The sequence below is a fragment of the Diadema antillarum genome, unplaced genomic scaffold (assembly GCF_040938485.1).
Source record: "Diadema antillarum isolate AM-2024a unplaced genomic scaffold, OU_Dant_1.0 seq00000169_RagTag, whole genome shotgun sequence".
In the NCBI taxonomy this organism is placed as follows: domain Eukaryota; kingdom Metazoa; phylum Echinodermata; class Echinoidea; order Diadematoida; family Diadematidae; genus Diadema; species Diadema antillarum.
In genome coordinates, this window is record NW_027271238.1 from 1,257,119 (window position 1) to 1,266,962 (window position 9,844).

Here is a 9,844-nt window from a genome sequence, read left to right on the forward strand (position 1 = left end):
TTTCATTTACTAGATCTCATTGTCAATACCTTATACCCGTTCGTTTTTATCTTCTTATCTGTGCAAAACACGTCGCAGGACGCTGACGTTTCACCTTAATTTCAGATGTACTTGCCCTAAAATCTGAAACGAGTTACCACTCCTCCTTAAAAGTGTAAGATCGATTAACGACTTCAGAACCAAGTTTGAGAATTATCGTCTTTAATAATATATTATATTTTTTCCTCTATGACAACACGTATGGTGTTCTGAATGAGTATGTTTTATTTTGTTCCGACCCTCATCCTAGCTGTATCAACCGTTCTATCATGCCTGATGGCTGTTCTCCATTACCCTGTACTACACGTCTCTTATGTCCCATCGAGCATGTCCATAATGTTTATTGTTATGTATAATCTATGTTTTCGTCCTCGCCAACGTCAAAGCTAAAGTGTAGGTATGTCCCTGTCTCCGTCCCTGTATGTGACACTGTTTCTACCCCTGTTTTGTATCTCACTTTTTATGTTATCGCTCTTTATTGCAATATGTTCGTTCACGTGAAGGGCACACACGCCACAAGTTTCCTGTTGTTTTTTTTTACTTCTAATAGTACTGTTTTGAAAGTCTGTGTTTACGTCCTTGTCAACGTCAATGTCCGTATTTATGTCCCTGTCTTCGTCTTTATCTCTCTCTCTCTCTCTCTCTCTGTCCTCACCCCTGTTTTATATCTCCATTCATTATGATATCGCATGGCATTGCAATATGTTCATTAATGTAAAGGGCACACCCGTCACAATTTGTTATTTTCTACAAGAGATGTGCCCCAGCAAGTTCAAATTGACCCCCTTTTCATCTGTACTAATGCATATTGATATTTGTTGGAAATGAATGCCATTTAACTGAACTAAAAAGTACTAGTAGTATATACGAATAGTGCATATTAATAAATGATTATACACGTTGTAATAGATTAATGATAAACGTGGTGGAGGAATGGGTTTCTATATACGCGATGATTTAAAATTTAGAGGCCAGAGTTTGAATTATTTAATGAAACCATTAAAACAATATGTATTGAAATATACGCTTTGAAGAGATTTGTTTCTCACTTTTTCAACGTCTAAGAGGGTCTTTTTATAAGATTACAAGCGAAAAGAAATACTATTGTGCTGCTGTTGATGTTACTGTTAATTTGTTTTCCTCAACGTCGTCTGCTGTTGTCTTTATTCATATGATTTGTTATCATAATTATTCACTTTTCCCCGTAACTTCAAAAGCCACAACAGCACTGTCACCAACACTTCTCGATTGCACTTTTATCAATAATTCGAGAGTAATGTTATATCTGTGATGTTTACATGTAATGTAGGTCACGAGACCAGCTATTGACCAATCTCAGGCTTCAAAACTCATAAGCCGAAAACTGAGTTGGCCAAACTCTCTTTATGTCGGACACTGATTTGCGCTCGTTTGTGTATGTCGACTTCTTTTCTGTTTATGGGGACCTATACCCTTAAGCCTAATATGAGTCTAAGCCTAATATGTTTTTCTGTGTAGGCTTAATTTTCACAAATTATTATGCCAGACTCTAGACTGATTTAGGCCTAAATGCAGTCTGTATAACTTTGATTATTCTGCATACATATGGTTTTCAAATCATTGTTATTGTATTGTTTGATCTGAGGACATAATTATGTTTGAATGTACTTTGTGGAAAATAGAAGTGAAAAGGAATGAAAATGAAATGAATAAATACCTACCTACCGTATACACCATCCGCATGTTGAGTATGTGTTCTTCACATTACTTGGGGGAAAAGAAGTAGAGATGCCTTTGCAGAGGGTAGAAAAATAATTTGTCGGACCTTTTGGTGGTGTGTCTGTCTGTCTGTTCGTTTTACTCTCCTTCCTTTTTTACTTAATTTCTTTATTTGCTGTTGCAGAGGAGTCATGATGAGTAACGGCAACCAATCCACGCTGCTTAATCAAGCACCGGCTTACGTAGCCGATGTCTCCTACGAGAACGAAGGCGTGCTCATGCCCAAATTCATGCCAGCTCGTTGCGTAGAGGCCGTCAGGAATTTTACCGTAAGAGACGACGATATCTTCCTCATAACATATCCAAAGTCAGGTAGGCCTTTATGACCAGTTTTAACATCTCTGGAGTTTATTCTCCGTTTGCTGGTTAAAGCTGGAAGGTCTCATATTCCACAACATCACATATGCCCCGTTATGCAGTCGTCAACCATGATTGTTCCAGATGGATTAGGGTTGTGACCCCTTATCACGGGCTTTTGGAAGGGAAGCAATCAAAATTGCCCCCCCCCCCCCCATCACAGGTTTTTGGAAGGGAAGATTAAAAAAAAAAACACCACAAATGATTTCCACTAGTTTCCTCTTTTGAGACGAAATTGAAAAGACAACACGTATACAATCTGTATTTTCATTCTACATTCGAAAAGGCGATGGTTCTATTTTATAATAACATACGATTTAATTTGACATGAACAATGTTAGGTAAGGGATATCGAAGTATGTGTGATAAGTTATGCGGGCTGATGGGATAAACTACATACAGACGCATAATTGTTTGTAATGGCTGCAGCAATATTTCCTTTTCCTTTGTCTGCAAATTTGGTGCAGCTAGCGTATGCTTCTAGCGATTATCTTGGTTATATTCATTTTGCATTCTTTGATGTATTATGTTGATATGCTTGGAATTGAAACACCTCGCCCATATTTCTGCCCATTGCTGATTTTGCTAATTTTTATATTCTCAGGTGCTCTGTTGATGTAAGCTTGTTTCTATCCACTGTTGATTTTGTTCATTTTATTTTTTAATTCATTGGTGTGCTCTGGGCACGGTCTCTTGAAAGTTGTCAGCCCTGACAAGTTGTCAGTCTCTGGCAGTCACCATATGTATAGCAACAGTCAGTTACCAGAGCTTCTCAGTTAATCAGAACCAATGATTTTACTGAAATTGTCAGAGGCTGACAACTTTCATTAAATGGTGCCCTGATAATGCTTGCATTTGACCCCTTATTTCATCATTTCTTTTATTTGTCTGCTTGAGTTTTTACAATACTCTCTCATCCAGGAACAACATGGGCGCAGCAGATTGTCTTACTGGCCCACCACAACGGGGATGAGAACCAATTTGAGGGCAAACACATTATGAAGATGGTCCCCTTCTTGGAAGTTGTCGAGAGCAGGAGCATAGAGGGGGTATGTTGGTTTCATCGAACTTGAATTTCTCTGGTCCTGTTGTCATGACAACGCATTATGAAATGAGATTCTTCGACGAGAAGGGGAATCTCCTCGAGGCGCATGACTGATGTTCAGCAATGGGCTGGTCATCTTACTCTGTTTCACAATCATTATTCCCGCAGCCCTATCCAGGCATAAAGAAAGAAAAATGACTTCACTGCTTCGTGCCTGCGGTTTTCATTGACACTCTTTTGGCAGTTATTTTGCTTACAATGTAAACGATAAGAAACGAAGAGTAAGAAGATAAAGAAAAGAAAGTCACCTACATGAAAGTACACATGATACACTTGATATAATGTAGGCCTATCTATTACCCCATTACTTTTTTCTATCTATCTATCATCCATCTATCTATCCATCTACCTATAGTTTATCTATCTGTACCTATCGTTTTATTTATATTCATATCTCTCCATCTTTGTGACCCGTTCATAGATTTCTACTGAATAAACCCTCTTTGAGTTCATTGTGCCTTTCAAAACCGAAGACATTATGTTCTCATGTTATATATCCGTCCACCTTACAACTCGCTATCAAAATAAACTACTCAGTGGATTTTCTTAGTACAACTACCAGGTTTAGTTATGCAGTAGATGAGATGCTCTGATTAGGTTTTTGGCAAATCCTTCGATGTAAAAAGTGGCTGAACTGTGACGAGCATGACATTTTAGCTGAAATACAATCAAGGAATGTTTAATGGAAATGTGATTTGGTAGTAAGGTTGGAAATGAATAGGCAATTATTTCCATGAAATGAAAGAGGAATATAAAGGTCAATCTTCTGTGTTTTAAATGTGGATATCTTGCTATGAACGGCATGGCGTCCTGTTAGAGCATCGCTCGCACTTATGAGGCTTTCTCGTGAGAGCAGGATAATCGTCATCCATAATCATCATCCCTTTTTATTGGCTTGATAGTGCACCAAAGTTTGCTCACTTCCATATTATTGCCTGGTATTCTCGCAGATTCGATGAGTGTACAGTCTATTGTTATCATTATTCATTAGCCGAAGCTGGTGAATTTAATGGTGCTGGTGGTCATTGTGTTGATCTTATCTAGCTCGTCTTCCCGCCTTTCTCCAGGCGAGTACATCTCGGATGCAGACGGAGATTGCAGACGAGATGCCGTCACCAAGGATACTGAAGACCCAGGTACCGACCAAGTGGCTGCCGGAGAGTATCCGGGACAGCACGCGAGGAAAGGTCATCTACGTGGCCCGAAATCCCAAGGACATGATGGTCTCCTACTTCCACTTTTGCAAGATGACCTTTAACCTGCCCACCTATGAGTCTTGGGACGTTTTCTACGAAGAGTTCGTGGCCAATAGAGGTGACAGTCCCATCATCACATTTTTGAATTAACGTATCCACCACGTCTTTACCACTGCAATCTTCATCACCAAGCACTTAAGGAAATAAACAAAAAATGATCGCAAGTTCGTAGAAATTGATCAAACCTAATTTTTATCCGGTATATTGCATATTTTTTAAAACCATAAACCTATCTGTTGCAGCGACCGCTAACGTGCAGATGGTTGATCACTCTTTCCCTCCTCCTGTCGTATAGTCCATGGAATAATGCTTGATTGTCCAGCAATGTCGAACAAAGTTATCATCGATTTGAAGATCTTTTTGTATTTGTTTGTCTTTGTACGACCCATTCACCGTGACGTGAATATATGTCTGCAAGCAAACTAGAGGGATATAACATTATAAAGCGACCTTTACATAAGGCTTCAAATTGTCTCTTTATGGCACAACAAACATTTTTTTTTTCATGAAGCCAATTAAACTCTCCATTTCGTCACAGTGCCACGTGGGTCATGGTTCGACAGCGTCCTGTTTTGGTGGAAAAAACGAAACGAGCCCAACGTTCTCTTTCTCAAATACGAAAATATGAAAAAGGTAACGAGAGAGTATCAGCTATAGCCAACATATAACAAATACGAACACACACACACACACACACATACACACACACACACACACACATATATATCTATATATATATATATATATATATATATATATATATATATATATATAAGTATTTCTCAAAATGTTGTTATATAACAACCAGTTAAGTCAGATGCGAGTGGTATAGCTATTTGCTGTTTCTATATACATGTATAAGTAAAAACACTCATTTGTTGGGAGTGTAAATTTATATTTACATTTATATTTATATCTATATTTATATTTATATTCATACAAAAAATTAATACCGATGAAGTTGGTGTCATTGTTAAAGTGCAAAGATAACAGAATTTGATTTTTAATTTCTTTGGAGATGGTTGCTTGGATGGTTGGTGTATGTGTTTTAGAAGGCAAAAATAAATCTTATGCGTTTGATACAGATAATCATGTACGATATTGAAGTATGAAGGAAAATGGTCACAAACTGATTGTGATTGTGTATGCAACCCCCTAACAAAACGACAACATTAAAGGGGTCAAACAAATAATGCTCCTTAATTTACAAGTTTGTACTTTTTCATCTTTGATTTGTTATATTCCTCACATTTTGTGTTCTGTATTATTCAACATCGTAATCCTCCCAGGACTTAAAGGGATCAATCAGGCAGATCAGCGACTTCATGGGAAAGTCTTTCTCAGAGGAGACAATAGACGCGATCGTGAAAGGGAGCACGTTTGACGCCATGAAAAAGAACAAGACCTCTAATCCGGACCGAGTCTTCAAGCGAGTGAAAGACGGGAGCAAGTCCTTCATGAGGAAAGGTGTGTATCACCAGCTGATGACGGATTATAGGTTCCCGGTTAGGGTGCACGTTAGGCCCCTTAAAAAAGCACAAAAAGGAAATGAGAGGCGATTCTAATGCGTACTAACTCTTCCTATTTTTGTCGTGAAGCTGCCTAAAGTAGGCATAAGATAAGACAACTTTTGAGGTTGTTGTTGCTGTGTTGTTGTTTGTTTTTTGGTAGAGTCGGAAGTGAGGATAATTTTGTTTTTCAGCCACTAGGGCGGTGTCTAACAATGAGTCTAACGATGAATGATATTTTTTCTTCTTTTTCTTTCTGTCTAATCCTTTATCTTATTCTTTTGTATAGGTATAATAGGTGACTGGAAGAACTACTTTAGTGATGAGCAGAGTGAGCGATTCGACAAGATTTACGCAGAAAAACTGGCTGGATCTGGACTCCACTTCACGTTTGAACAAGAATAACAAAATAAAGCAGAACTGTTAATCCCTACCCTCCTTCCTCTGAGATGGATGTGCATGACATTTTGTGAGACAAATTAGTGGATTTGAATAATGTCATTCTGAATTGCTGGTCAAAATTGGCTTTGAAAAGAAATTATCACACAAAACATTATCATTGTTGTTAGCTTTATTATTATTATTTTTATTGTTGTCATTGTAATTACGATCAAAATATGTTTTATTACAAAGAATAACATATTTTGTTTCACAACAATTTTGATTACTGTTCTGTTCAGTCAGTTATTCTAAATAAATTATTGTACTCGTCATTGAAATTAGATCGATTGCACGTCCTCAGATCAAAGCTGGAAGGATGGCTAGATCATTGTTGTAGAGGGCAAGTATTCCCGGTAAAAGTACAAAATTGCAGATTATCTCTTTAAGCTGATTACACGTGTGTATGGCGACCTAAACGCAATATGATATGATAAGAAAATTACTGGTAAATGTTGAATGCTAATAAGTTGATGTTATTTGTAACATTTGTAAGTGTGAAAATACGATCATTGCTACTAAATATTCAAATATTAATATATCAAAATGGTAAAGCTTTGTGAATGTTTGAGAGTTTTTATTGACGAAAACTAATTCAATAATTAACCTTAATGAATATGTGAAATACAAAGTATTCATTTAAGAGAACACGATATCTTTTAACGCACCAAAGAGCAGCATCATTTTATGAATCTTTCATCCAAGCTGAATTTGATTACGGTTCAGTCAGTCAGTCAGTTATTTCCATGTAAATTATTGTACTCGTCATTGAAATTAGATCGATTGTACGTCCTCAGATCAAAGCGTTTAGCTCAGGTTATTCATGGATGTGTTCATCATACCGCCCTTCCGTATATTTGACTAAACTTACAACACGTCAATCATATTCCACAAGATCGGGTGACTACGAATTGAATATGATGCGCCCTAAAACACATTATTGCTTTGCATACAATGGTACTTTTCTATGAAATGATTTAGTTCAACGTGTTCCATCTTAATTCTTTTTCTTGATACATTTAATAAAACTACTACATGACTATATAGAATAAGTGTGAATGTATGATGCCAATCCTATAGAGCACCAACATTTTTCATATGCACTCATCATTTCGCAGTCATAATATCAGTTATACCGACCCCACCCCCCATTTAAGTTTATTTCTCACATGCCGTTGCATTTTTTTCTACATGTTGTATTCTTTTAAAACTCTTGATGGTACTTTTTCGTTTGTGTCTAAAATAAGCTTCACCATATTTTTCTTTGCATATCTTTGTTTGTACCCGTGTATATGTATGTGATATGCATAATATTTGTATTTCAGTCTATGTGGACCCCTCTGAAAACCAGTCTTTGGCTGACGAGGATGTTCCACCCTTAACGGAAAATAAAAATTGAGTTAAATTGAATTCAATTGTGCGTCGGCTTCTTTTCTGGGGACCTATACCCCCACAAACATCTGCTTTTTGAAGGGCCCTCTTTTTATCTTTATATATATCTACATATATATATATATATATATATATATATTTAATTACTTATAATCCATATCCTCCGATCTCGTAATGCAGTTTTGATAGCGAACTTTAGATCTGCTAGTAAACACTTGTAAAAAAAAAAATCACGACGCAGCATCTATAGGATCGACCAGCGGAAGCAGATGCCTCTCTCATTTTGCAGAGCACCCTTTCTAGCCTAATAGCGTCGTCTACAGCATTCGCGTTTCAGAATGTAATGCTTGCTCGGTGCCGGAGGCTATTTCACGGATGTTCACTCAGCTTTGCTATCTCAATTTCAAATTGATGTCACAGACACTTAATGAGAAGGAAATATTGCTGCGAAGCGCCTCGCCCCATCCGCAGCAAAGTTGAAAGTTGAAAGTTTATTATACTCAACAACCCATATTCTGGGTATCAGAGTCCAATGTAAAAACATGTTTTACGTTATTAATTCAATAATACAAACAGGAAATATACGATTGATGAACAAAAATACATACACAAGAAAAGTGAGAAAGGGAAGGAAAATATGACGAGGGAGAGAGGAGCTATGGAGGGGAAGAAGGAGGAGTGAGAAGGACGCACAAAACTGATGACAAAATATTTATACAAATTAAAAATACTAAGAGAAAATAATACGGGTGACATGATTGAAAAAAAAGGAAAAAAAAGAAACGGAACAAAAGAGGAAGGCTTACATAGTAATCTAGATATGTGTCATTATACAACTACCAAACTTGGTTGAATTAGAAAGGACTGTCTTTTGATCCATCTTCATAGTATTTGGGTATTTACAGTACAGTTTAATATCTTTTCAAGTATTTCTTTCGCTGTCCATTAAAGGGACTGCACTGAAAGAGGTAATGTATTTATCATCAACTTTTTCCTCATTTGCAATTATACGAAATCTGTCATTTTTAGGAATTTGATTGTATCTTCCAGAAACAAATGGCACTGATTTGTGATTACAGCACCACGGAATTTGTATAAAATCTTCAGGTGGTGGAAGTATTTCTAAAAATGAAGCTCCTGCTTGAAAATTCAATTGTTCAAACATTTGGAAGTTTCTTCTGCATGACTACACCACTCTTGTTTATAAATGTCGTTTCACTGTTTAATCTGGTTCTAAACTTTTGAAGCCAGCTATACAGGGTGAGATTTGGGTGATGTTTGATTATTCCAAATTTCCGTGAGAACTATAATGTTGTCAAATATCTTTGTTTATTCTAAAGCCCCCATCTCACTAGGAAGGCGGCCATGGCGACCATGGCGATTTGTGACGATTTAACAAATCGTGGCGCGATAGCCGTCCGTCTCCATTTTTGGCCTCCGAGCCGATTACACTACGGTTTCTCCACGCTCAACCTGCGCTATATAGGCGATAGCGCCACGATGATAATACGACTCTGCCACGTTATTGCCGCATTTCCAGACCGACGAGACGCGCTGCTTCTGCGATCAAACCGACTGTATTGCGATATTCGTACGCTTATCAAGACCACGCTACAACAGTGATACGATCGGAGCGACAGTAATACGTTTACGCCGGGCTCATGCTACGATCTGAAGCGATCGGGGTATAAAATGGGTTTCATGATTGGATTTCTTCAGGCAGATGTCACTGTCAAACCAACATGGATATGTATAATATGGTTTTACCCTTACATCTTAGCACTGTAGAACACACCAGTTAGAACCTGATGAGAAATCGCACTGTTAGTTAAGTCATCTATTCAATTAAAAGGGTAAAATGTGTATATAATATTAAGGAGCCGGCTTATAAGCAAACTACAAATCGTATCCTACAGTGAGACAATTATATGAAGATATATTTGAAAAGATTACAACTTAATTTACTTTCATTGACTTGCAATGGTATATGA

The 9,844-nt window shown here is 37.3% G+C and overlaps 1 protein-coding gene across 1 annotated transcript; it reads left to right on the forward strand.

Moving 5' to 3' along the window:
- Positions 1-1,931: 1,931 nt before the first annotated feature.
- On the forward strand, positions 1,932-6,428 carry LOC139728204 (sulfotransferase 1C2-like). Its single transcript, XM_071639165.1, has 6 exons — positions 1,932-2,109; positions 3,076-3,203; positions 4,327-4,573; positions 5,054-5,148; positions 5,805-5,982; positions 6,313-6,428. Exons 1-6 carry the CDS (start codon positions 1,932-1,934, stop codon positions 6,426-6,428), a joined length of 942 nt encoding a protein of 313 aa, XP_071495266.1.
- The last annotated feature ends 3,416 nt before the right edge of the window (positions 6,429-9,844 follow it).